Source organism: Peromyscus californicus, unplaced genomic scaffold, assembly GCF_007827085.1.
Source record: "Peromyscus californicus insignis strain IS unplaced genomic scaffold, ASM782708v3 Scaffold_6__1_contigs__length_162567912, whole genome shotgun sequence".
NCBI classification, from domain to species: domain Eukaryota; kingdom Metazoa; phylum Chordata; class Mammalia; order Rodentia; family Cricetidae; genus Peromyscus; species Peromyscus californicus.
The window spans coordinates 55,184,679-55,212,317 of NW_026294584.1; the positions used below are offsets into that span (position 1 = coordinate 55,184,679).

The 27,639-nt window shown below is 44.3% G+C and overlaps 1 protein-coding gene across 1 annotated transcript; it reads left to right on the top strand.

The window, feature by feature from the left end:
- The first annotated feature begins 8,484 nt into the window (after positions 1-8,484).
- LOC128099528 (taste receptor type 2 member 143-like) lies at positions 8,485-27,557 on the top strand. The gene is made up of 2 exons (XM_052721494.1): positions 8,485-8,534; positions 26,654-27,557. Exons 1-2 carry the CDS (start codon positions 8,485-8,487, stop codon positions 27,555-27,557), a joined length of 954 nt encoding a protein of 317 aa, XP_052577454.1.
- The last annotated feature ends 82 nt before the right edge of the window (positions 27,558-27,639 follow it).

Here is a 27,639-nt window from a genome sequence, read left to right on the forward strand (position 1 = left end):
CCTCGGCCCCGACGGCTGGGCCAGGTCGCAAGGGACTGGGCGAGCCAAGCCGGCCAGGCGGGGGCGGGGGGCGGGGCCAGATCGGGGGCGGGGCCTCGACCTCACCTGGTTCACCTTCTTAAAGGGACAGGAGGGCAGGAAGGAAACTTGTTAGACAGGTAATAAACTTTTAAGACCTGGAGGCGTCTTGGTCGGAATGAGACTGAGGGCGCCGCCTAGTGGGCGTTGCCAGGAATTGACTAGACATTTCTTAAGTGTATCCTTAACCCAACCCAGTTTTCATCCCGCCTTCAACCTAATTCGGCTTGACTTGAAGGAGATCTCCCTATTTACTCTTTTTGTTTTCGGCAGACTCTAGACTTGTCACAGTCACTGGGAAAGTCAGGAGTGGGAAACACTCCTTCATTCTTTTCGGCTTAGATGACGACCATGCAAATTGGTACAATACTTAGCAAAGGCATGAGGAGTCTTCAGAGGGAAGCTGGCGTGACCAGGGTGTTAAGTGGCAGAGATTGAGAAAGGCTTGCAGGCAGGGAGCCTCAAGGTGCGCTCGGGGAGTGGCACACGGACCAGTTTGACTACTGGGGTACGACACTTGTCTTGGGAGCCAGAGCAGAAAGACAGGTGTGGAGCAGAGCCAGGAAGGTCTTGGTAAACACGCGGAGGCGTTTGAACCTTACCATGCACCCGCAGAGGGGACAGGGGGACCTGGGGGAGCATTCCCAGTATAGTTTTGGAGAAGAAAGGAGCTTGCTGCTTATCTTAGCCTTAGTGGTGGCAGCTCTGGACTCTCCTGTTCTTTTGGGACTGCCTCCCATCCTACTTAATAGATGTCTGTTCCGCCTTCATTATGTATGTGCTTTAAGCTCAGAGACAGTAACCCAGTCCTTTTGCTAAACAAACTACTTGTCTGAAGAGAAATAGGGGTAGGGAGAGCGGAAGTCAGCCCACACCTGACTAAAAGGAAAGCAGAACTGAACCCCACAGAAGAGAGAACAGGCTGACAGAGTGAGCTCTGAAGATCGCCCCACTCTTCTTCGTTCCTTCCTGTCTTCATCCCATTAGCGTGACTCACACATCATTTTTCTATCATTTAAATTGTTGCATATTTTGGTCAATGTACAGGAGGGGAAGTGGTAGATTATAGATAATCTATTTAACTTTTAGAGTTAATGCTTCTCATTGTTTCCCATTTTTTAAAAAATACAAGTATTGCTAGTTAAATATGGTCCCTCATCTCTTGGCTTACCCTATAGTCATTAGAAAAATAACGTTCAACAGAAAGAAATGAAATGTGGAATAGAACTTTCTTTCCCCCTCTCTGCAAAGCCCCAAGCTAACTGCTGTCTACTATCTCTTGTGGTTCCTCTCAGAATTCTCTCCCTATCTCCATGCCATTTTGTACTTTCCTCCTGCCTTTCCCTCCATGCCTCCACACAGACTTGCTTTTAAATTGTGGGCAGGGGGTGAGGGACGGACAGAGGACACACACTGCCTTTGCACCAGGGATCTCTTTCCTGATGTTTGGCATCTGGGAAGGAGGAGGCTCATGCCTGCTCTTTCCAGGCAGAGGGTTGTGATTTCAGCAGGGAGGAATGGGTGAAGGGTGCGAAGCCAGCAGGAGTGGGGATGGAGCAGCATTGGACAGTCACTGCTAGGAAACAAGCCAGACGGGTGAGGTAATGCATGTGCTGCTTCATGGAGTTTGTTCAAATTAGAGGACCCTCGGGACTCAGGGGGATGAGGGAACTGTGTGGGGCAATGAAATACGGAGTGCTGAGCTCTGGAAAGGAACCTTGCTTTTGCTTTAGGGTAAATTTTCTGTCCCGGCATGCTATTTGCTTGCTGTTGTTTTTTGTTTGTTTGTTTGTTTGCTTGCTTTGTTTTTGTCAGTATGACACAAGCTGCAGTTATCTGGGAACAGGGAAACTCAGTTGAAGGATTGCTTCCATCAGATTGGCCTGTGGCAATCTGTGGAGGCATTGCCTTGATTCATGATTGACATGGGAGAGATCAGTCCACTGTGGGCGGTGCCATCCCTGGGCAGGTGGTCCTGGGGTGTGTAGGTAAGCCAACTGAGAAAACCTTGGGATGCAAGCCAGTAAGCAATGTTCCTGTATGGCCTCTGCTTCAGTTCCCACCCCAGGTTCCTGGCGGATGATGTCCCTTTATGATGGACTATAAACTGTAAGCTGAAATAAACCCTTTCCTCCCCAAGCTCCTTGCATATGGCACCTGTGTCCTCTACCTTCATTCAAGGTGATCTCAATGCGACATCTCTTTCTGATGTTTGTTCAGACGAGAGGCACTTTCAATTTTGGACTCTGTCTTTGGCTAGCAGTACAACTGTATCAAGACGTTTACACTCTCTTGGCTTCAGCTTTGCTGAAACAGCATCATATCTGAGGCCATCAGGACTCCGAGTTAGAAAACTTAAGTCCGTTTCCTTAGCTGTTCTGTGCGTTGGTTTCCTTGCCTGTAAAATGGGATTAATCATGCCCATCTCACAGATCAGGAGTGACAATCAGAAGGGAGAAAGTCCTTCCTTATCTGCTTGCTACATTCTGAGCAAATGCTAATTTGCTAGGACAACGGTGGAGTCTGGGGCTTGTGATGCTCTCTCACGGGCCCCTCACCTCACTCCTGAGCTCAATAACCTCTGTGACTAAGATATCATTCTTTTTTTCCTTTTTTTTTGGTTTTTCGAGACAGGGTTTCTCTGTGTAGCTTTGCGCCTTTCCTGGGACTCACTTGGTAGCCCAGGCTGGCCTCGAACTCACAGAGATCCGCCTGGTTCTGCCTCCCGAGTGCTGGGATTAAAGGCGTGCACCACCATCGCCCGGCTCTTTTTTTCCTTTTAAAGCTAACTTTATTGAGGCACGACAGACATGAAATAAGTTGCACCCATTCTGGGAGTACAGTTCAATGGGCTCTGACAAACGCACAGGCCCTCATTCCGGCCACCTCAACCCAGACACAAACTGCTCCCATCACTTAGAAGTAGTTCCTCGTGCCTCTTTGAACAACAGTCCCACTTCGGGCCCCAGGCGTATGTCATCACAGATAAGCATGGCCTTTTCCAGGATTTCATTCGTCCCTGGGGTCTGGCGCTTCCCCTTCAGCAGGATGTTGCAGGATGTCCCTCCCTGTCGCCCATGTGTCAACTGTTGGCACTTGTTGCTAAGCATCACCCCCGGTGTGGATGTCCTAAGACACCCGCTTAACAATTCCAAGTGAAAACTGAGAACGCTCCCTCTGCTCTGATTCCCTAGCGGCTTGGGCCTCTGATCCTGGGGCCTCCCACACGGAGGACTCTGCTCCTCCCTAGTTAGAAAGAACTGTGTGTCAGCTTCATCCTTACCCAGCAGTTAGGAAAGAGAGCTGCAGTCTTTGTAGCCGGGACTTCCCCCGGACTCTTGCTTGTTCCTGTAGCCTTGAACTTCACACTGCTTTGCTTATATTATCCCTGACTTCTCTCCCTGACGGGTGCCTTTCTGACCCAGGACACTGTGAAATTACACTCAGCTAAGGTCAAGGCCTTCTGCGTCCTTAAAGCTCTGGTTAAAAAGCAACTTAGATCTTTAGAAGGGTAGCCCATAAGGCTGCTAGTAACCACTGGGAGACCATTGGTACAGATTAGCGTATCCGATCTGGTCCCATGTAGATGGGACCGGAACAACTTTGCTAGTCACGTGGGGCCGGCCCACACTCGCAGGAGTGAGATTTAGGAGACTGTGTGGGCTGTGGGAGGGAAATCTAGCTCATAGCTGTGTGGCGTTGGGGTGGACTCCGCACATCTTTGATCATAGCCTGGTTTGGTCCTTCCCTTCTCTTCTCAGCTGTGTGCTTACCTATCTCCCCTCTGATCCTGGTTTACTATCAGGCACAGGGGCGGGGATAATAATAGTTACCGTTTATTATAGCACCTACGCATGCTGCTGGGCACTTTACATATATTATGTCTCTTCTCACACCAACCCTTTGAGCAGTGTATTATTAGTCCATTTTATAGATGGAAAAATCCAAGACACAGGCAGTGGAAGTCACTTAAAGTCACTCAGCTGTAGAACCAGGATTGAACTCAGTTTTGTAGGATCCTTTGGTTAGTGCCCTCTAACTCACGGTTTTCAGAAGCAAAGATGTCACGGTCATCTCATTTTGGCCTCACCCCTCCCACCCCTACATACCCAAACTAACATGTATCGTGATGTAAAGTACCATCAAATAGAATTTTCTATTTTTGAATTTTATAAAACAGAGTCACCTGAAATGCATTCTTTGGCCTTTGAGATCTTTGGTTTACATTACAGATGTGAGCTTTAGTCACGTGGTTGTGGGTTGATTTGTTTTCCAAGTGTGTGATTCGCTCTCATTCATCACATGAAGAGCACCTTATTTTAAAGGACCTCTTGATCTATGGTTAATCGTTCTACCCTTGAATTGCTACAGTGGCTGACTCCCATGGTTTATCCTGCTATTCCATGTGCCTTCTAGACAGGCTTAATCCTACTGAAACATACTTCCATTAAGGTTTTGCTAACCTTAACAATCATTGATTGATTAATATATACCGAGGCAGCCTGTGGCCATAGTCTTCACCCCAAATTGTTCTTCTCTTGATCTACACCCCTTTGCTAGGAGGCAGACACTCAAATTGTCCAGGTACTTGAGTCTTCATAGCAAAAACAAGTCTGTTCTGAGATAGTGACAGGTTGAAGTTTCTCTAAGATCTCTTGGGAGGTTTAATACTTTTAATAGCTTAACATGCTTCTTTAGCCTTATCGTCCCCATGTACAAAACGAGGGAATGGAGATGCTATGGTTTGGATGCCCTCTTCCCCACCCCCACCCCGCCCCAAGCTTCATGCATAGAGAATTTCATCTCCAAATTTGTTTGCAATAATACTTAGAGATGAGGCATTTGGGAGGCGACTGGGATTAGATGCAGTCAGGAGAGTGGGTGGGTCTTCTTGAAGGCTGTAATGGCTCTTCATGAGGAAAAAGCTCAAGTTGTCACCCTGGCTGTGTCTTGTCATGTTGTGATGCAATCAAAAGGCCCGTACCTGATGCCCCTTGGCAAGCTGCTCACGCCATACATGTGGCTTCTCCAGCTCCAGACCCTAAACCAACTTCTCTTCTTCATAAATCACCCAATCTCAGCTATTTTGTTGCTGCAACAGCAAAAAGAAGCTACGAAGGGTGGCAATGATATCGGTCACAGAAAAGGCAAAGCAAGTGTGATGAAATGTGGGATGGAAGTTCCTGTAGTTACCATGTGACTTAACGATGCAGGCATTTCGTGTTTCTGTCCAGGTTTATTTGTGGAGGAGGTTTGAGAGAATCGATGGTGAAGTCTGCTGAAAGAAAGGAGGACACTGATTAAAATTAGTCTCTAAATAGGAGGTTTGGCTGGAGCTCAGCTCTCAAGAAGAGACCAGAGAAAGCTAAAAATAAAAGATCAGCTAAGAGAAATCATTCCATCCACCTCCATTAAGAAGCATTAGGGGACTCAGCACCCTGTTGGCACTTCCGGGATATACTGTGTTTCTCTCTGTTTACGTACTCCTTAAGCTCCCTCGATACCTCTGCAGTATCAAAGCTCTCTAAAGCGTTCTGCTTTTTCCTAGGGGCAAAAAAGGCATGGAGAATCTGTGAGCCAGTGTTGCTTGTCTAGCTTGGGTTATGTGGAAGAGGAATCTCAGCTTGAAAAATGGATAGAAGAAGCCACACAAGGGAGGTGAGCTGATTCCAAGGGTGATGGAAGAGAAAAGGGTAGGTTGTGTGGGAATTAGCTTGGAGTTATGCATCACACCCAAGTGTGTATTTAGAGATGAGCCTTTACCTAAATACCTTCTTACCTCCGTTCTTATCAGATCTCACAGCAAAGCTAAAAAAAAAAAAAGCATCGATTCACATCCACTCTAACACCCCAATTCATTTCTGCATCAGTGGACTGTAAAAGCGTACACGTCAGTCATGTGGAGGAGCTGTGATTCAGATTTCTCATGGTCGTGTTTGTGGGTCTCGTGAGAACTCTTGCCTCCCTACTGTGCCTTGTTTGCATGGCTGCCTGAGAACACAGCAATGCAGAGCCGAGCTGAGGAATTACTGTGTGGTGTTATTAACACCCAGGCAGGTAGGCGGGTGGGAGGAAAAGGAAGAGAGTACACTGTCTTAGTGAACCGAGGCATGTCAAAAATTTAACAAGGGCAGGCCGAGGCAAGTGCCAAACGCAGTCCCCCGGGAACATGGTGAGATCTTGGTCATTGTCAAGAGTTTACTGGTTAGATCTTGGGAGGGGAAAGGAAAACGGCAAACTGATAGTGGTTTAAAGTTGATTTTCAGTTTAGCAGGCATGGGCGGGGAGAGGACTAAAGTAGACTGCCAGCTATGTGTTCCAGGCTAGTATAGTTTAATTCTAGACTGTTTTGCCAGTCTAGGCTAGCGTCTCTAGGGAATTCATTTCTACAGAGAGCCAGAAAGAAGGCTGGCATAAGCCAAACTTATTTTAAAAGGTGAAAAGGTTCCTTTGGCTTTAAAATTGTATTATTATTATTTTTTTTTTATCTTGTCAAAGAAGTTCTCCCAGCACTTGAGAGGCAGAGGCAGGTGAATTCCTGAGTTCGAGGCCAGACTGGTCTACAGAACAAGTTCCAGAACAGCTGGGGCTACACAGAGAAAGCCTGAATCAAAAACAATCCCAACTCCCCCCAAAAAGGACTTGGTAGTGTGAGATCTCTTATTTGAGCATAGATTGATTTGCTTTCTAATTTTGAGCTGCAAAAGTTTTGTTAAAGAATTCTAACAGATAACTTAAAACTTCATCTTAGTTACTCTTCTATTGCTGTGATATGGCTGAGGCAACTTGTGAGAAGGAAGGGTTTATTCTGGGTTTCTGTTTCCAGAGGGTTGGAGTCTGTGATGGTGGACCAGAGGGAGCAGGGAACAGGCAGCTGGGCCAGCAGCTGGGGGCTCACATCGTGGACACCAAACAGAAAAACAGAGAGAGCAAACCCAAAATTGTGCGAATCCTTCGAACAAGCCTTCCTCCAGCAAGACTGCACTTCCTAATCCTTCCCAAGCAGCCACCTACAGAGGACCAAGTATTCAAATGCCTGAGACTTATGGGGGGATATTTCATTCAAACCACCACAGATTTCTTCTAACTTCATTAGAAAGTTGCTATTATAAGTTACTGTTATATATACTATATATTATATATACATCTTATATACTATTACAAATGCATTATATATTGTATATATTCCAAATGTGTTTTAAAGTTACTCTTCTATAGACACACTGGTACATATACATTTGCACATACAGACACTAACAGCCGCTGGTAAGAGACTAATGTACACCTCTCTAAATCTATCCCTGAGCTTGAGAGAGAGCTCCCCCACCCCCAAAACCCGGCCATACACTCTGAGAGCCACCTAGTGGTCAAGGTTGGTAACTGCATCAGCTCCTTCGAATTCCAGGTATGCCAGCCAGGGACATTTGTTGACAAATATCGTAGAGAAGCAGGGGAACACTTTTCAGTGAGATGTGTTGGTGGCATCACTATCACATATTGCCATGATTATAAAGATCGGTAGGCCGTGAGGCAGAAGGCTTTCTTGTTTTCTTCAGCTCACTAAGGACGGCCTTCCAACCAGGCCAGGAAGGAAGGGAGGAGTTTGCCATGAGATGACTTAACTCTTAAATGGGCGGCTTCAAATGCAACAAAAAGCAGAGAACAAGTGATCTAGGAAGTGCCTGAGGAGAGAAAAGGACAGCCACTGTTATCTCCCCCCGCCCCCCCCGCCCCGTGTGTGTGTGTGTGTGTGTGTGTGTGTGTGTGTGGTGTCTGCGCTGGAGAGAGGGATTTACAGACAGACCATCTTATGCTAAAGTTGGTATATCTTCTGGGCAGGCCACCAGTGAGGAAAAAGGTGGCTGTGTGGTGTTCTTCCTTTTTCTGCCTCTGATTCCCTCCAAACTCTCAACGGTTTCTCTTCCTTAGTCGTTCCCTCCTCCCCCTTTCTCTCTTCTTCCTTTATTTTCTGCCCTCCATGTTTGGAATTCCTATCTCTATATTAGAGTAAAAGAAAGGCCCAAGACCCCCTGTACTGGGTGTTTAATATACTTAGTTTTTATTGTTTATTTTGAGAGCTACTGAGGTTAGTAGAAAGAGTGTCAGACCTGGAGCTAACCTCGCTGGGTCTGAGTGCTTTCTCAGATGGATTCCATAGATTTCCGTGATCCTGTTACCTCTGTGGCTGAGGCTGCATTCATATATAGGAAGGACTCTGGTTAGAGTCAGAAAGAGAAAGCTGAGGGAGTGCAGGAAGCTAACTTTGGCAGGATATCTATGGAAAAGGTGATTTTTATGTTCACCCTCCAGTGTGACTTCAATGGTGTAGTTTTGGCCCATTCATTCAGCAGAAATTTACTAAACTCTTCTGGTAGACTGGACACTGTCCTAAGCATTTTAGACACAATGGCGAATAAGAAAATAGGAACCCCTACTCACCTGGGCTCATTGCTCAGGTGAGGAGGAGGACAGGGAGACAGGTGGCACCTTGGTAAGCAGCAGAACATAGTTTTCAGTTGGTGAGAAACACTAGGAGAGAATTAAAATAGGTGAAAAGGAAATTGGATTATTGGAGGTGGTGTCGATGATGTAGATAGAGTGAGGCTTGAACAAAGCGGGAACAAGCTGTATCTGCTGTCAGAGGAAGAGCAATTCCTGAAGGTTAGGCAGGAAGCTAGGACATAGCAGAAGGGCAGTGGCCTTAGCTGAACAGGAGAGGAGAAACCTTGAAGCTGGGAGTCAGTGGGGCATACTGGGACTGGAGACAGGTCACTTGAACACAGACATTGCTTCAGGCTTGGGCAGGCAAAGCTTGATAAGTACACACTAGGAGAGTGGCATCTGCCCAAGAACTGTTGTGGTATTGTGGTGACCTAGGCTGAGGTCAGCAGGAAGAAGGGGAGATAAGGCCAATAAAGTGGTCTAGAGCTGGCCTTTGGGAACCTGTAGCTAGAGTTTTTCTGCCTGGCCCACAGTCAGGACAAATCTCTCTCACCCGCCAGTCCCATAGCCGCTCAGACCCAACCAAGTAAACACAGAGACTTATATTGCTTACAAACTGTATGGCCGTGGCAGGCTTCTTGCTAACTGTTCTTATATCTTAAACTAATCCATTTCTATAAATCTATACCTTGCCATGTGGCTCGTGGCTTGCCGGCATCTTCACATGCTGCTTGTCATAGCGGTGGCTGGCAGTGTCTCTCTCTCTCTCTCTCTCTCAGCCTTTCACTTCCCAGAATTCTCTTCTCTGCTTGTCCCACCTATCTTTCCTGCCTGGCTACTGGCCAATCAGTGTTTTATATACTAACCAATCAGAGCAACATATTTGACATACAGAACATCTCACAGCAGGGACTGGCTTATGGAGCTTGAAATTCCTTCTCTGTAAATCAGAGCCAGCAATAATTCTGCACATGGAAGCCATTTGCTTAAATAAAGCTGCTATGAACATCATTGAGCAAGTGTCCTTGTGGTATGGTTGAGCTTCCCTTGGGTATATGCCCAACAGCGGTATAGCTGGGTCTTGTGGTAGGTTGATTCCCAGTTTTCCGAGAAACTGCCACACTGACTTCCAAAGTGGCTGTACAAGTTTGCACTCCCACCAGCAATGGAGGAGTGTTCCCCTTGCTCCGCATCCTCTTCAGCATGAGCTGTTGCTTGTGTTTTTAATCTTAGCCATTCTGACAGGTGTAAGATGGAATCTCAGAGTAAGAACGGGTGAGATTCCTAATGGACATTTGTGAAGGTTTGCAGGGTGGTATGGATGGGGAGGCTTCTGTCTCCCCACAGAGTTGCTTTGCACTATGAACTGTGCAGTTCTCCTGGAAGAATGGGATAGAAAGAAGAGTGTGACCTGCAGGAAGGGTAGCCTTTGCTCTCCTCCGCTGCTTGTCTCCTGGTAGCAGGACAGAGCAAGTAGAAATTTCAGTCAAACTCTGACATGTGTTCCCTCTCCTTTTTTTCCTTCCGATGTGTGACATTCCTGCTGGCTGCTCTTCTAGCCTTGCCCTTTGCTCTGTGATTCTGCCCTGTGATTTGAGTTTTGCTTTGAATCCCCCAGTAGTGGCTGCAATGGAAGTTAGGGGTACTGTCTGTGAGCTTCTCTGCATCCTTCTGGTTCTTTCCTTCAGTGCCAGCCTCTCCACTGACCTCAGGTCTAGGCTTCTGCCAAAAGGTTATGTTTGTGCAGATGGGGCTCTTAAGTCTACCCGGTTCTTTACTCGTCTTTTATGTCCTCATGGGGATTGAGTTCACCTTCTTTTATTACTTTTCTGGCTTAACATATATCCCACACTGTCTCTGCACAACTCTGAGAACTGAAAACAACTCAAAACAATAACAAAACCCCTACTGGAAAAATGGCAGCTACTTTGTCGTTATTGTAACTATTTTAACCTTTGTCACAGTTCCTCACGAAGCATCCAGTTGTAGCAAGCTGATAAGGAGAGCAAGAAAAAGCATAGGTCTTGTACAGGGAGCTCTTTTGGTCCTTGAAGAGATAAGAGTGTAATACCAAAGTCCGTAGACATTCACATACAATCAAAGCAACCAAATGTCCCAGATATATTGGTCAACCGTACTACTTTTTGCCTTTGATCTTCATTCACTGCTAGCTGTGAGCCTACAGGCAAACCTTTTGAGTCCTCTTGGCTTTGGATAGAAGATCTTACCTGAGTTCTGGGGTAGGACTTCATGGTGTGCTCTAAAGACCCTTTAACATTAAGTTCACTAATTAGAGAATGTCATCTGCTTGGCCCCCAGAAACAAAGTCGCGGGTGATCTAACACAATTTCAGAATAATTTCTTTTTCCCATGGAGGAATTCTGAATTAAGGTCACAAGAAAGAAACAAGCTACAATGCAGCCTTTACCGTACATGCTACTATGTGGGGAGGTTAGGAATGGAGCTCCCTCTGCACGCCTCTGGGAGGTCCTGAGACAGAGCACTGATGCCAGCTCTTTCCGTCAGACTCGCTGGAACCACGATTGTCCTGAACATTCTACATTCATTGCAGTTTGGTCTTACAGGGACTTACGATTTGCTCATCTGGTGGATAATGAGACTTAATTCAGTAAAGGCCAAGTGACTGGCTCAGGGCTCTGCATCTGTCAACACAAAGAGGACCTTCAAACTCAGATAGTCTGAAACCAGAACTCAGAATATCAGTCGCTGCATTTGGCCCTTGCTTGTGCGTGGACAGCAGGGATCCGATTTATGTGAGTATCTTGGTAGGGGTGACCAGGTTCTTTGGGGTCCATGGATTGAGAATATTCACAAAATAATGAAATAGTAAAAAAACACGTTAGATGTCAGGGAATGAGCATCCAGGTCTGGAGAGAATGAAGGTAGTTAACTAACACGGGCAGCTGGTCTTAACATCAAAGCCATGGCAGGGTGTGATGTGTGTGTCTCCTAGGGCTGGAGAGGAGGCTCAGCAGCTAATAGTACTTGTTGCTACTGCAGATAACATGGGTTCTGTTCTCAGGACCCACATGGTTGCTCACAACCATCCATAACTCCGGTTCCAAGGCATCTGAAACCCTCTTCTAAACCCCCTGGACATCAAACATGCATATGGTATGCGTATATACCTATATATACATACGCACATATATATGTATATATACACACATATATACACATATCATATATATGTATGTAGGTGAAACACTCATATGTACAAAATAAAAAAAATCTAAAAGAGTGAGCAATTGAGGGACTCATACAAGCTCCTGTGAGATCCAACTGCAATGTGTACATAGTGCTTAGGAGAATTCTGGCTCAGATGAGCCCAGCAAAAGAGCTATCCACAGTCATCTCAGAGCCCACCAAACAGTTATAGGACATTGTTACTAGAGAATGTTCTGTCACTGTTAAGGAATTAGCTAAGACCGCTAATACACTAATAAGGGGAAGGCTGTATGACTAGTAGTTGAATTAATAAAGCTGTTTCAGAAAAATGCCTACATATACTTGTTTATCAATTATGAAAACACACATACACAAAATATAGGTGTCTGAATCTTAGCAGTCTTGAGGTGATGGAAGAACGAGAAGCATCCCCCTCAGAAGCTCAAGGGGCTCTTGTCAACGTTAAGGACAACAGAAAAACAAGGACTCACCCTCAGGCAAGGCAGCTTATCCAAATATAGAACACTCACATGTCCCAGTTTGAAAGATGTTTTACACTTAAAAGATCAATTTGTACCCAGCCTGGGGGACAGATGACACATAACAATGGCACTAGACTTTGTGCACCCCGCCAACTCGTTGTGTGGGTCTCTAGTCAGGGTCCTCCCCTTGTGCGCTCACACGCCTACACACAGCTGCTCAAGCTTCTTCTCTCACAGCTGTTGTGTTCCTGCTGTTGCTGTCCATCTCGGTGACCGCTTCCTGCCCTTGACCTTGCCTCCCCACCAGCTTCCTGCTGCTCCCAGGAAGGAGAAGGCTCATTTACCGGAAAGATGCCCTCTCCATCAACTCTGGAGAGCTGATTCTTCAAATGACCACGGAGACCTGTTTTCCCACAGAAGACACACTTGGATTTCTTTTAAAGATTTTCCATTTAGTTTTCTGTGTATGTTTATATGTCTGTGCCTGTGTGAGTTTTAATGCATAGAGGTGCCAGTAGAGGTCAAAGGGCAACTGAGTCTCTGGAACTGAAGTGACAGGTGGTTGTGAGTCACCTGATGTGGGTGCTGAGAACTGAACTTGGGTCCTCTGCAAGTACAGTAAGTACTCTTAACTTCGGAGTCACCTTCCGTTCCCCAGGAGATGTAGTTTATTTTGTGTGTGTGTGTGTGTGTGTGTGTGTGTGTGTGTGTGTGTGTGTGTGTGTCTACTTTTAGATTTATTCATTTTATTTTGTGTGGATGAGTGTTTGGCCTGCATGCATGTATGTGTACCATATGCATGCTCTACCCAAGCAGTTTAGAAGAGAGCATCAGATCCCCTGGAACTGGAGTTGTGAATTGTTGAGAGCTGCTATGTGGGTGCTAAACCACTAATTAAACCAAAGTCCTCTGCAAGAGCAGTTGGTGTTCTTAACCACTGAGCCATCTCCTCAGCCCTTATTTGCTCATTAGATGGGGAAGTTGAACTCAACTAGAGGCCAAGTAACCATCTCCAGTAACTCTGGACTAGGGTTTCTGCTCTGGTGTGAATATGGACAGGATCCTCCAAAGGCCCACATGTTGAGGACTTGGTCCCAGTGGTGGGGTTTACTGGAAGGTTTGGAAACTTTAGGAACTGGGCACTGGCAGGAGGTTTTAAATCTATTGCATGTAGTTTTTTGTTTGTTTGTTTGTTTGTTTTTTAACTCTTTGCTTTTTTGGAGAGGCCAGCCCCCGGCTCCCAAATAATCCCACAGAGGCTTATTCTTACTTTTGAATGCCTGGCCTTAGCTTGGCTTATTTCTAGCCAGCTTTTCTTAACTTATCCACTACCTTTTGCCATTGGGGTTTTACCTTTTTTCTATTTCTGTATATCTTTTCTTTCCTTCTTATTCTGAGTCTAGCTGTGTGGCTGGCCCCTGGCCTCCTCCTCTCCTTTTACTTTTCCCACTCCTCCCTCTTCTCTTTTTCTCCTTCTATTTATTCTCTCTACCTGGCAGTCCCATCTATCCCTCTCCTGCCTACCTATTGGCCAGTCAGCTCTTTATTAGACCATCAGGTGTTTTAGACAAGCAAGGTAACATAGCTTCACAGAGTTAAATAAATGCAACACATCTTGCATCATTAAACAAATATTCTATAGCACAACAAATGTAACACATCTTAAGTTAATATTCCACAACAATACAACAATGGTAGTTGTGTCTTGAAAAGAGATCGCAGGACCCAGTTGTCTGTCCCTTTCTCTTTCTTTAGCATTTCTGTCTTAGAGGCCGCACTGCTGTTCTGTGCCACCGGCTGCTGCTCTCATGAGGTTAGCCTCTCTCTGTTGGACTTTGGAACTTCAAGGCTGTGAGCTAAATTAAACTTCCTTCCTTCCTTCCTTCCTTCCTTCCTTCCTTCCTTTCTTTCTTTTTTCCTTCCTTCCTTCCTTCCTTCCTTCCTTCCTTCCTTCCTTCTTTCTTTCTTTTTTATTTGAATCAAATATATTACTTTATTTGTCATGCAGCCTTCTTCCTAGGAAAATCTTAGAGAATGACCGCTATACACTACTAAAATTAAGTTAATAAATAATACAGTTTGCCTTAAATATGATTAAAAACAAAATAATATCTTCATTGTAACAGGAATATATGAAGAAATCTATTTATAGTAAACAAATAGTCATTTTGATCACTTGGCATGGGCACATACAGCAGGTGGCATAATGGAGCAGACAGTTGCTGGTCCCTATATGTAGGGTTCAGATCCATATATAGGCAGATTGAAGGTGTGTGTGGCTAACTCAATTCTTGACTTTTCTCAGACGATCAAGAACTCATGGGAGAGATTCAAACCAAACAAGATTTCAATACTTTTGAATTTATTTAGTTGCTCTATTCCTGGAAAAATCATTACATCTTAGAGCAGCGCAAAAATTACTTTGAGTTTATATTTAGTGTAGTTAAATTCTTAGCTCAGATATTTTTCACCCACACAGATGTCTGGTGGGAGACTCGGTGTCATCGTTGGGGGTGGTGGACATTCTTTGTTGTGTGGGACAGACACACCTTGGCCCCAACCAATGAGTGAGTAAGTGCCAGTAGCACCCCTCCCCCAAACTGGTGACAATCAGAAACACCTAGAAACATTTCCTTGGAACATCTAAGGAGGTGGTAGTGTCCTCATTTAGAACAAATGCTTTTGTTTACTGTTTTCTTTGCCCTTCAACTTTTGTTTGAAACAAAGCTTCAAGTAGCATCCTTATATGTCAGGAAAATGCTCAGTGAAGAAGTGGCCCATGATGTTTTAGCCAAGGGGCCTCATACTTGTGTTAGAGCATGAGGTGTGACTTCTCCAGAGGAATTTTTCTCTCCCTTTCTCCTCTGTGTCTGACCTCTAGACCTAGTTTCACTTGAAAAATTCAGAACCCTGGTGTCCTTCCCTTATCTAGCTTTTTGAATTTATTTCTCTCTGCATGGGTACATGTTCCTGATTTCTAAGAGCTTACCCTACTCTACCAAGAATGGTCCACTCAGGCATTTTGACTCATCTCCCATAATTTAATACATGATTTCTATAGAGATGTTTAATCCTCATGGGACACCCCTTTGGTGAGCGTGTGATAACGTGAATAAATCAGGATTGGAATAGGAACAAAATAGGCATAAGCTAATGTTTTTAGCCTGCTTTTGATGAGTGAGGTATCTTGATTGTACATATTGAAGATTGCAAATGGCTGGAGGCATTTCTTGGAGAGACAATACTATGGTTTGGATGTGTGCCGAAGCCCATGTGTAGGAGCCTTAATCCCCAGTGCATTAGCATTGGAAGACAGGACTTTGGAGAGGTGATTAGGTTATGAAAGCTCAGCCTTCATGATCAGATTATTGGCATTTTTGTAATAGTGCATTTGCTGTAATGGCGTGCTCCATCCCCCTTTGTCCTCTGTTGCCCATCGACTTTCCGCCACAGGATGATGCAGTATGCAAACCACCTTCAGGTGCCAACACTGTTTCCTTGCATTTCCTAATCTCCAGGACTGTTAGACAAACATTTCAGTGCTTTATAAATGACCCAGTCTCAGACATCCTGCTGTAGCAGAGCAAAGGGGCTGTGGTAAGTGGTGAAGTTGGACTTTTTATCCAGAGAGGCTAATGAAAAGAAAAGAGATCAAGGTTCTTAGACAGTAACCAGGAAAGAGAGAACAGTCAGAATCCTGGAGTTGCAGATGGCAGGAAACTTTGAGGATTAGTCTTGAGCTTTGAATGAGATGCCATGAGATGGGGGGGCCTTTCAGCCTCCACAGGTGGTGGAGGAAGCTACCGAGTGTTCTGAAAGGAAGAAGCTGACTCCAAATCATTAAAAAGATGTAGTTAAAAGACTGGAGATTTATTTATATATTAAAACATATAGTCCTTTTTGTTTAACCTAAAGAAAGTCTATTGGGAGTGTGGTGAGATGGTTCACTGGATAAAGATGCTTGCTGCCAAGCTTAATGACCTGAGTTCAATCCCTGGGACCCACGCGGTGGAAAGAGAGACCTGATTTCCACAAGTTGTCTCTGACTTCCACCCACGTGCCATGGCACCCTCCATCCCACAAATATACAGAAGAACATAATTTTTTCTTTGTTTGTTTGTTAGTTAAGTGGTTCTCTGTGAAACAGTCCTGGCTGTCCTGGAACTCATTCTGTAGCCCAGGCTGGCCTCGAACTCACAGAGATCCACCTGCCTCTGCCTCCTGAGTGCTGGGATTAAAGGCGTGCACCACCACCACCATACAGCTCACAACATAAATATAAAAAAAAAATTAACAAAAAAGTTTTTAAAGTACGTTGGAATAGGGATGTGGTGGGAGAATTTCCCTCCAGAAAAAGGAAAACCACAGAAGGCATTCTAGGCTTGCATTCTGTTTCATGTTAAATTATTTCGCACATATATGAATGTGAACACATGTGTAATCAGAGAACAGCTTTTGAAGGACGTTTTCTCCATCCACCATGTGGGTTTTGGGGATTGAACTCAGGCTTGGAGGTAAATGCCTTTACCTGCTGAGTCATCTTGTCCACATCATTCTGTTTCTTGTGTCTTTTATTCACAACATTTGTGTGTGTGTGTGTGTGTGTGTGTGTGTGTGTGTATGTGTTGTGTCTGTCTTGCTAATGACTGGACTGTAAAGAGCTTAGCCATGCACAAAGCACAAAACTTTATCTATTTGTAATATTTAAGACAGGGTCTCACCTTCCTAGTCTTAGGTCTCACCTAAGCAGGTCTACAGCTTTCTATATAGCTGGGGGTGACCTTGAACTTCTGATTTTCCTGTTTCCAGTTCCCAAGTGCTGGGATCACAGGTGTGTACTGCCATCCAGATTATTCAGTGCTGGGGATTGATCCTAGCTACATGCAGGCCAGGCAGGCATGCTACCAACTGGGTTATAGCTGGAGCTCCACCCCAAATGTTGATTGCTTGATCATGACCTTGTCTAGTGTTATTATTTACAGTGGTTTGAGGAAGAGACATCCTAGATTAGCATAAGAAAGCAACAGATACCAAAAAGAAGGCAGGTCCAGACCTGAACTCCATCTTGTTTTACCACAGACCAGCTCGAAGTTAATTTTATTCCGAGACTGTCAAGATGAGCATTTTCATTTTGCAGCTTTCTTTGGAATGGCATGCTATTTTCTTAGACTGCTTCTGATGTTTGCCTGCTTGGGCGTATTTATTCATTGCCACCTGGTGGTAAATAAGAAATATTATGAGGAACTAGAGAAGCAAGAAGGTGAGAAAACAGTTGTTAGTGACTCAGAATGGCAGTCTTAGTTCAGAACTGTGCAATGCAGTCACTGAAAAACGGCAATATGATCAAGTCCGTTTGTTCTGACCAGGACAGGCAGTAGGGAATACAGTGAAACCCTGTGGTTTTAGGATGCTCAATTCATCCTAAAATTGTCGATTGAATTGTCGGGCGAATGTCGATTTGCAGAGTCTTCCTTATATTTTTCTAAGAACAAGGTGGAGGCATAGACTTTGTGTCTAATGATAAAGAGCAGAAGTGGACCGACCATATATGGCCTTCCTAAGTAAGATTACACAAGGGAAAGATGATTGCAAATGAGCTCTACACAATGGCAGCCATATAGGCTTTCAAAACAGCTTAGTCAATTTGAGATCACGTTTCTTTTCTAGGCTCACTTAATACCTCGTGATTAATTTTTTTTTTTTTGGTTCTGTCCTTATTTTTGTTTCCTCGGTGTGATGGGAAGAAGTGAGCTCACCAGCCTTCCCACCTACTTGGGAACACAAAGCTTGCGTACTGTGGGTTCATACTGAACCTATCCAGTGTTGGCACAGCCGCTGGCTGTCTCTCTCTAAGCTGCTGCCCAGTTTAGCCACACTAGAATCCCTCTTTTCATCTCATGCAGATAAACACAGAGACTGGGATTTTCTGCAAGAATGGTCAGGGAAAGTTGCACGATAGGGATTTTTTTTTTTTTAAAACAACTCTTCTCCACTGACTTCAAGGGAAATTGTGGGAGTTCCCACATTGTTTGTGAGAAATAGTGGGTGCTTCTTAATTTGCCTCTCTTTTATCCTCTACTTCTCAGCACTGCTTCAGAGTGGTATGTAGGTCATTACATTTTGGCCTCACCCCAAGAAGACATTTCATAACCTGCTACCACCAACACTCCCCTCAGACAGACCTGTGCCTTCCGGAAGGGTTGGGATGGTGTGTGGTTGGGGGCTGTTCAGGATCGGAGGAAGGGCAAGGAAGAGGTCACAGGGCAGAAAAAAAAATCAGGAGAAAATTACAATTTGGAAAATGGAAATTTTGGACTATGACTTTTCTTTGTAAGCAAGATTAAGCCATTTCAGCAAATGTGACTCATACTGATTGCTACCCCCTTCTTCCTCCAAATGATTATGAAAAACATATACTTGGAAGATTTTAATGAAATTATGATTATTAGTAATTATGATCTTATTCATGGAGGACAGAATCCAAAACTTAATTGAAAGAAGAAAATGAACCCTTACTTAAAGGAGGTACCACTATTGGTAAACATCAAGGGAACATAACTTGACTGTTTTTTTGTGAGTAGCCCTCACTCCATTGGCTGCTTTTCCTCATTTTTCCCCTTGAGAGTTTATCAAAATTACATATGCATCTGTTCCAAGGAGCCAGATATTTGTACCAGATCTATTTTGAAAAAGCAAAACAAAACAAATAAAACAAATTCTGAGAACACTGATTCTTGTTCCCACCCTCTAGACCTGCCCCCTTTTATGGGAAGCCGTTTTGACCCCTTTTAGCTTGCGTGTATGTGTGTGTGTGTGTGTGTGTTTGTGTATGTGTGTGTGTATATACATGTGTATGTGTGTGTGTGTGTGTATACATGTGTATGTGTGTGTGTATACATGTGGATGTGTGGATGTGTGTGTACATGTTAATGTGTGTAAAGTGGATGTGTGTGTATACATGTGGATGTGTGTGCATGTGGATGTGTGGATGTGTGTGTACATGTGGGCATGTGTGTATGTGTACATGTGGATGTGTGTAAAGTGGATGTGTGTGTATACATGTGGATGTGTGTGTGCATGTAGGCATGTGTGTATGTGTACATGTGGATATGTGTGTGTGTCTAAATTACATAACCCATCCTACTTTTGTTTTTTCAGCTATGAGCATGCTTTCCACTGTGGAAAACAATTCTGGTTCTTCCTTACCTCCAGTCCTGGTGCATCCCCCTCTTGACTGTAGTTCTAACGTTTGTTAAATGCATATGCACCGTTTGGCTCTGACAGTGGAAATGCTCTTAAAACATGTTTTAGACGGAGACTCCTTCTCTCTTTCTGTACACAATTTGTTTTCTTTCAGCCTAACAATTGCTTGTGTGTGTGTGTGTTTCACTCTTAAAGCCCAGTCACTGGTATAAGTCTTTCTCAACAATTTTGGATGCACCAGTGTTCTGGTTAGTTTTTATTATCAGCTTGACACAATAAGAGGCACTGGGAGGAGCATCTCAACTGAGTGATTGCCCGGATCAGATTGGCCTGTGGCCACGTCTGCTGGGAATTGTCTTGGCTGTTGACTGATGTGAGAGGTCCTAGGCCACTGTGGGCAATGTCACCTGTGGGCTGGTGGTCCTGGGTTATACAAGAAGAGGGGCTGAGCATGAGCCGGAGGAGAAGAAGTCAGTCAGGAGTGTTTCTCTACAGTGTCATCTTGAGTTCCTGCTCTGACTTCCCTTGACAATGGACTTGAAGTGTGCACAGACAGAAACCTTCCCTTCCTGAAGTTGCTTTTGGTTAGAGTGTTTCATCACAGCAACAGAAAGCAAACTAGACTAAGCAGAATTTTATTTGTCTGGGATTGTCCTCCCAGAACCTCTTGCTTTTGCTCCAGCTTGGACTAGTCATGCTCAGTCCCTCCCTCCCTCTGTCTGTCCCTCCCTCCGTCTGTCCCTCCCTCTGCACTAACCTCTCGCTCTGTCTCATCCCTGCGGCACCCCTGGTCTCTGCACATCTTGGAGCACGTATTGCTATGACCGTGTCTTCCGTTGCCCCAGCATATCCTCTAAGATTGGAGAGTATGTTCTGCAGTGGCTCCCTGGACAAGGGGATACAGGATGAACTTCTCCTTGATTTGAATTTTCCCATTACCATAAAACATAATGGATTTTTGTCAGAGCATTTTCATACCTAGAATACATATGCCATTATACGTTGTGTTCTTCATCATTTTCCTTCCCTTCTGTCCTTCCCTGTCCCCCTTTTCCTTTTTGCTTTCCTTGTACTTCATCTTTCTCTCTCTCTTCTTCCCCTCCCTCTTTTCTCCCTCAAGATCTCCCTAATCCCCTTCCAGTTTCCTTTCTACTTTCATCTGGATGAGCACACACACACATGCACACACACACACACACACACACACACACATACATGCACACACATATACACACACATATTAAATCTAGAATCTTTGTATGAGAGAAAGCATGCAGTACTTGCCTTTCTGAGGCGATTTCACTTAAATGGTCTTCGGTTGCATCCATTTTCCAGAGACTGTCCTGATTTCATTTACCATTACAGATGAGTGATTGCATTTTGTGTATTTACTTTGGAGAAAATAAACATCTTTGAAAATTTGTCTGTAAAGCCTGTAAAGTTGCTTTTGACCTACATGTGGCCACATCCCAGTAAAGCCATTGTCAGTTGAAAATAGTGTTAGTCAAAAGTGCGGTTAATATATCTAACCTCCTGAGTAGCACAGCTTGACAGCTCAGCAAGCAGAAGAGGATTGGATGTACCCTTTGTGACTACATGGTTGTCTAGGAGCTGCCCAGCATCTCAACTGTGTATCACTGGCCTGGGAAAAGCTTAAACACAAAACCCAAAGTGTGATTTCAACCAAATTTGCAAAGCTTTTGCATGGGTGTGAGGTCAGAAAAAAAAACTGGGTTTGACCTTGTAAATCAGGAGGAATTTACCTTTGCATTTGAGCATCCAGTTAGGGAGTTCTAGGTTAATGCTAGTTTTCCTTCAGCAAGGGAAACACATTTGTTCCTGTAGTCTCCCTGCTCTAAGTATGTTCCCTTGTTTCAACTCTGACAATGCAGCCCAGAGAGCCTGTTGACCCTCTACAGAGAATACACCTGAATCTTTTTCTAGGTGAAGGGCAGGTGGTAGCCCCAGTTATGCAAAACAGGGGAACCTGGGAACCCAAGTCCTTTCCTCTCCACTCACCTCCTTCCCTCCTCCCTTCCTGCAGTATTGAGACTCCAACCCTGGGCCTTCTGCATGTTAGGCCAAAGCTCTGCTGCTGAACCCAGCTACTGGAATCCTCGTTCTAAACTGACTCTTCATTGTCCTCCATCTACTTTTCAGCTTTCCAAATGAGTTTTGTTTTCCATTCTCTCTGTTATTATGGCCTGATGCCCTAAAATAATTTTTAAAAATCCTTTTGCTGGCATTTTAGAAGAGTTTTGAGAAATGAATGAGACAACAACAACGAAACCCAGGCTCTGTCTGTCCTTGTCCATTTGTCTGAGTTTTGGTCAAGGACAATAGTTTCACATTTGTTTCTTTTTGCAATGGAGTGAAGTCCCGATTTTGAAATCTCCTGGCAAAACTCAGTATTAAAAAAAGTAATTGTCAATAGATCAGCTCTGTTGGATGAGAGCTGGAGGTTTTTCTTTCTCTAGTTCTTCTTAGTGTTGGCCCCTGAGAATGTCCTGGAAACGTGGTCTTCAAACCACTGACTCAATGGCTTGGACGCTATCATCTCTCCCACAGACGTAATATGTTAATGAACTTTATGGCATTAAGGAGGAAGCATTGATTTATTCCTATAAAGTTCCCTGGTATTGTTCCTGGTTATTCAAATGGTATAAGAAAGTGAGAAAGTGAGCCGGAGAGATGGCTCAGTGGTTATGATCCTGTACTGCCCTCGCCGAGCACCTGGGTTGTCTTCCCAGCACACACGTTGGGCAGCCTATCATGGCAGTTCCAGGGGATCAGACACCTTTGACCTCTTTAGGCTTTGTACTCACGTACCTAAAGTACACATGATTAAAAACAGCAAAAATAAATACTAAAAAAGAAAGTGGGAAGGAAACATTTTAATGATTAAAATAAAAGTGGATGAGGACTCTCCTTGAAGGATACTCTTACAGTTGTGGAAATAACCTGAAAGTCCTGTTTTTCAATGGAAAGGAAAATGATGAGAAATTTATTTGAATATGACCAATATTAACTGTGTCTAAATTTTTTTTGTTCTATGTTACGATTTTTGATATTTAAAAAACTGTTTTCTTTTGCTTTTTTAAGATTTATTTTTATATTAAATGTATGTGTCTTTGTATGTGGATGTTAACATGTGTGCTGGTGTCCGCAGAGGCCAGGAGAGAGTATCAGATGCTCTGGAGCTGGAGTTACAGGCAGTTGTGAGCTGCACAGCATTTGGGGATTTGAACTCCAGTCCTCTGCAAGAGCATGGAGCACTTTAGCGTCTGAGTCATCTCTCTGGCCCCATTCTGCTTTTGAGATAGGATCTCACTGTATAAATGGTATAAGCTGGCACTTAAAATCCTCTTTCCTCTTGAGTGCTGAGGTTAGAGGCCTGTAGCCCCATACTCAGACATGTATTTTGGTAAATGAGGTTATTGGAATTTTCCAAATTTGTTTTCAGAGATCTAGAATTTTATTTTATAATGGTATGTTATTAGAATCAATGCTACAGTCTTAAATTATTTACCTAAAGAGAATGAGGAGAAGTTGGTAGGGCTAGAAACAGATATTTAGAACATTTTTAAGAAATATAACTCAACTTTATGCATAGTTTGGCCTAAACTGTGTATACCACTTCGACATTAAAACATTATTTCCTTCTCCATCCACCTTTTCCTGGCATCGCTGCCTGCAGAAACCTTGAGATAATATGGAAGTATTTATGCACATACCACAGAGCACCCAAAGTTGCAATGGAGAGTGAGCCAAAGGATTAACAAACCTTGTCAAATGTAACACATTTTTACATATCTCAAAGATGACACAATGCATTACACTGTAATAAGGAAAAAAGCAAAACAAAATGAAAAATTAATGAACAGAAATGAACAAACAAAGACATTTACTAGTGTAGAGAACTAAAAGGAAGGAAATATGCGTAGCTCTTTGCAGAATTTTCCATCTGGAACCCAAGATCCTGCTGTGACTCATTCAACACTAGTCCTCCCCTAGAGGACTCAAGCATCATCCTGAAAAACAATATTGTGTCACAGAAAAGAATTTATTACCTTCATTCGTAGGCACCAGACACCTTTAGGAAGAGAAACAGGATCTAGAGTTTTATGAGAAGGTTTGATACTTTGATTACTGTTTTGTGTTTGAAGGACTGTGGAAAACAGCTGAAGTGATGGGCCTGCTTGTACTATCCTTTGGTGGTAGACTGTGAATGGGACAGGGGACCTCTGAGACCTGTCAGATGGACCACTGCGAGCTAGAACAGGTGATTGGGGGAATCCTCCCCCTTATCTTCTTCTTTCTCTTCTCCTTCCTCTTCGTTTTTCCGAGACCAACTCTCAGGTAGCCCAGGCTGGCCTCAAATTCACTACATATTCGAGGATGACCTTGAGCTTCTCCTCCTCTTCCCTCCAGTTCCCAAGTGTTGGGATTATAGGCCTGTACCACCATCTACAGCTGCTGGGGGTTGAACTCAGAGCTTCCGCCGACAAGGCAAGCATTCTAGCAGCTGAGCCACATCCCAGTTCTGAAGTCGACTTTCTCTCGGGAGGGAATTGAGACATGGCACTGTGGTGCTGCCAACTGCAGAGAAGGTAAAGTCTGGGGACCGAGGGACTCATTCTGACCAGAGATAGGCTTTGGTGGTAGAACAAGTAACATGAAGGTGCCTGTGAGCACACAATGTACACTTGGTTACACATGGCTACAGCAGGGCGTGGGTGTCATGGCCTCAACTTGCTCGATGATGACATCAGGAAGTTGGCCTCTGGCCCAGGAATTTTGAGCAGAGCCAAACATTGTGAAATGCTCAGAGGCTGCTCACTGCTGCTATCTTTATGGAGAACCAGAGGGAAACCTGCAAGGCCCTTGGCCTAGACCCCGGAGCTGCCTGCAGAGTCAGTTCATTTGGCTTATCATTTCTTCGAAAACCTTTTGAAAATGTAGTAAAAAACAAAGCATTTTTTTTCAACCAAATGCTCCTCTCTAATTGGCTATATATCTTTTCCCTATAGTTTCCACTGTAAATCTGTAAATGCTTGATTTCATTTCACTTTGGTCTTTCTTACATAGACTTCTTGCTTGCAGTATCTCGAGTGGGGTCCCAGAATATCAGCAGTGAGGCCATTTTCTGTGAGCCATCCTAGAACACTCTGACTCCAGGATTGCTGGCATCTGAAGAGGGAATTCCTGTCTTGACTTTGTCCCAGCATCTGTGCCTTATGCGGCAGCTGCACCTCCTCTTCACTCTTCCTTGCTGCTTCTCCCGTTGTCCACGAGCACAGGCTCTTTCCTTTCTTAGCTTACCTCGGTGAGATCCTCTGCACTGCCCCCTGAGCTGGGTTGGCTGATCTGAACTGGCTTACTTTGTGTGGCTGGTGGTGAAGGCAAGATATAACCTGTGTGACATAAATCACTTGATGAATGGCCAGGCTAGTTATTCTGGCAGGATAGTTATTATGATCTTGGGTATTGTTGTGGAATGGAGCTCACTCCACATTCTTTTGGCTCCAGATTTGTCCTGAGCTCTTCTTCTTGATGTAGTTTTGTTTCTCAGCTTCTAGTGTGATGGACTTTCTGGGCTATTTTTCCTTCTCTGTCATTCCTTCCTCCTCCTCATCACTACTTATCTTCTCTTTCATATCCTCAGTGCCATTTTAGGAACAAATAAATTTTATTTGTAAAACACATCAAAGCTAAGATGTTAGTGGATATCAGACCTGAATGTAATATATCAGAGAAGTTCATATTTTAGCTAGAGACTCTGCTATGGTGTCTGATAGGCATCTCTAAAGGCCACTGGGTAGGGAGATTTTCCAAGCCTTGCACATTGTCTCCCTATGTCACTGACCTGGGCGGGGGCGGGGAGGGGTGAGCCTTAACATAGTGTCTAAAGGGCACTTAATAAAATACTTACTCAGGGCATGAAAGTTCAGTTTCAGAGAAGGAAATACGAGTAGCAGCAACTTTTAAGAAGTACTCTGGAAAGAAATAGTATATTTAAATAAACAATATGTTTGCCAGGCAAGATGATCCCACTGGTGTAATAGTGGCATGACTCTTATAGGGGTAACCAACAACTGTTTTCTGACTGAATTTCAGGCTTGCTATACAGGAAGGATTTCTTGCCTATCACTGTAAACCTTGCCAAAAGCCCATGGCTGGAGAGGTCATAGACTCTATCAGGGAATATCCAACTGCCTTCTAAATATCTGTGCTTTATTTATGCCCAGAGATTTGTACTACTTTCAACACTGGTCAAAGAAGTTCCTTTCTGCAGTAGTTATAGTTAATGCAGAAACTCCTAACTGCTAAGGTGCTGAGAAGAAGTGACTGTGAGGCTCAGCTCTAAATTGGGCATTTATATCACACTCCCTAACCCAAAGCCCAGAGGACATCATGGAGGAAGTGGTGGGAACAATATGAGAGCTGGGTGGGGAGGGCTGCTGTGAAATGCTATCCTCTGGACATGATGGAGCCATCACACTTACAAATTCACAGCAGCTGTGATTATTTACACAAAGTCCTCACAAGGTAGAGTTGATCAAAATTCCAGCATGGACAGAAGAGGGTCATAAAGCCCCACCCCTAGCTGAGAAGCTAATTGGAGAGTCATTATTCTTCAGGAGTGTGGCCACTGGTAGGTTTTTGACATAGTAGTGGAAGGCCCTGTCCTTATACCTCCATGTGTACACAGGAAACACTAATTAGATTCAGTTAGACAAAACAAGCAAGAAAACAAAACTCCATAAGACATGAAGGGGTGTGTGTGTGTGTGTGTGTGTGTGTGTGTGTGTGTGTGTGTGTATAGGTGCTGAAGGAGTAGAAGGGTGATTTAGGAATATATATGATCAAGATACATTGTATACATGCATGAAATTGTCAAAGAATAAAGGAAAATAATGTAAAGAAAAGAGAGAGAGAGAGAGAAACAATCTGCAAAAGAGGGGTATTCCCCAGCACTCCGGAGCATCTCCTGCCAACATTTGCCTGCACCTGGCTGTGGCAAAGTAGGCAAATGCAGGTTATACAAATTGAGGCAGGTGTCATTGAACTGGGAGTGATTTCCATGTCTAGGGAGACTGTAGTTACTATCATTTCAAGTCCCAGGCACTAGAACTTGGCTGCTTTTGCATGAATCCAGGGTGAGAAAGTTGCCATGTTTCTGGTCTAACGACGGTTTGGCGGTAGATTCTGTTTTCTCCTGTGCCTGTGTCTCAGTGTTCTGGAGCCTGTCTGAACAGATCTTCCCTCCACAAGAAGCCCTCCACACCCACACTGATCTTCATGATCATCTTTTGCCTGGTGTCGCTGGCTTCTCTGTTGCACAATGGCTTCATGATCATCGTGCTGGGCAGAGAGTGGATGCGGAAGCGGGCCCTATCAGCAGCTGACACGATTGTGACCTCTCTGGCTTCCTCCCCATTCTGCCTGCATGGGATGACCATCCTGATCAATCTCTTGGCCTCCTTTGGTTTTTGTTACCAAACAAACCTTCTTGGCATCCTCTGGGACTTCACCAACACTCTCATTTTGTGGCTTACTGCCTGGCTAGCTATCTTCTACTGTGTGAAGATCTCCTCCTTCTCTCACCCTGCCCTCTTTTGGCTCAAGTGGAGGATTTCTCGGTTAGTTCCTAGGCTTCTGCTGTGCTCTGTCATCATGGGTGGCCTGTCAGCCATCATCTCAGCCACTGGGAACATCATTGCTATTCAGATGACCATCTCCCAGGGTTCCCTCGGAAATTGCACTCTTGGTCACATGACATTGGACTTCTTTCGGTACTGTTACTTGGCTCATGCAGTGCTCATGTGGCTCACTCCTTTCTTCCTGTTCCTGGTGTCCATTATCTTGTTCATGTTCTCGCTGTTCCAACATGTGGTAAAGCTGAGGGACCATAGATCTGGGGCTTGTGATTTCCATACTCAGGCTCATACCATGGCTCTGAAATCCCTTACCTTCTTCTTCTTCATCTTCTATATATTATTTTTTCTGTCCCTGGTAATTTTTGCTACAAAAATCAAAACCATGCAGAGTCACTGGTATTGGGCCCGAGAAGTCATCATATACACAGGCATCTCTTTGAACTCCGTCATGCTGGTGCTTAGCAATCCTAAACTGAGAAAGACCATGAAGATGAGATTTTAGGACATGCATGCTGCCCTATCATAAGCTTTGAAGGCCTTGGACCAAAGGGTGTCTCTCCTTTCAAGTGATCAGTGTCAGGACT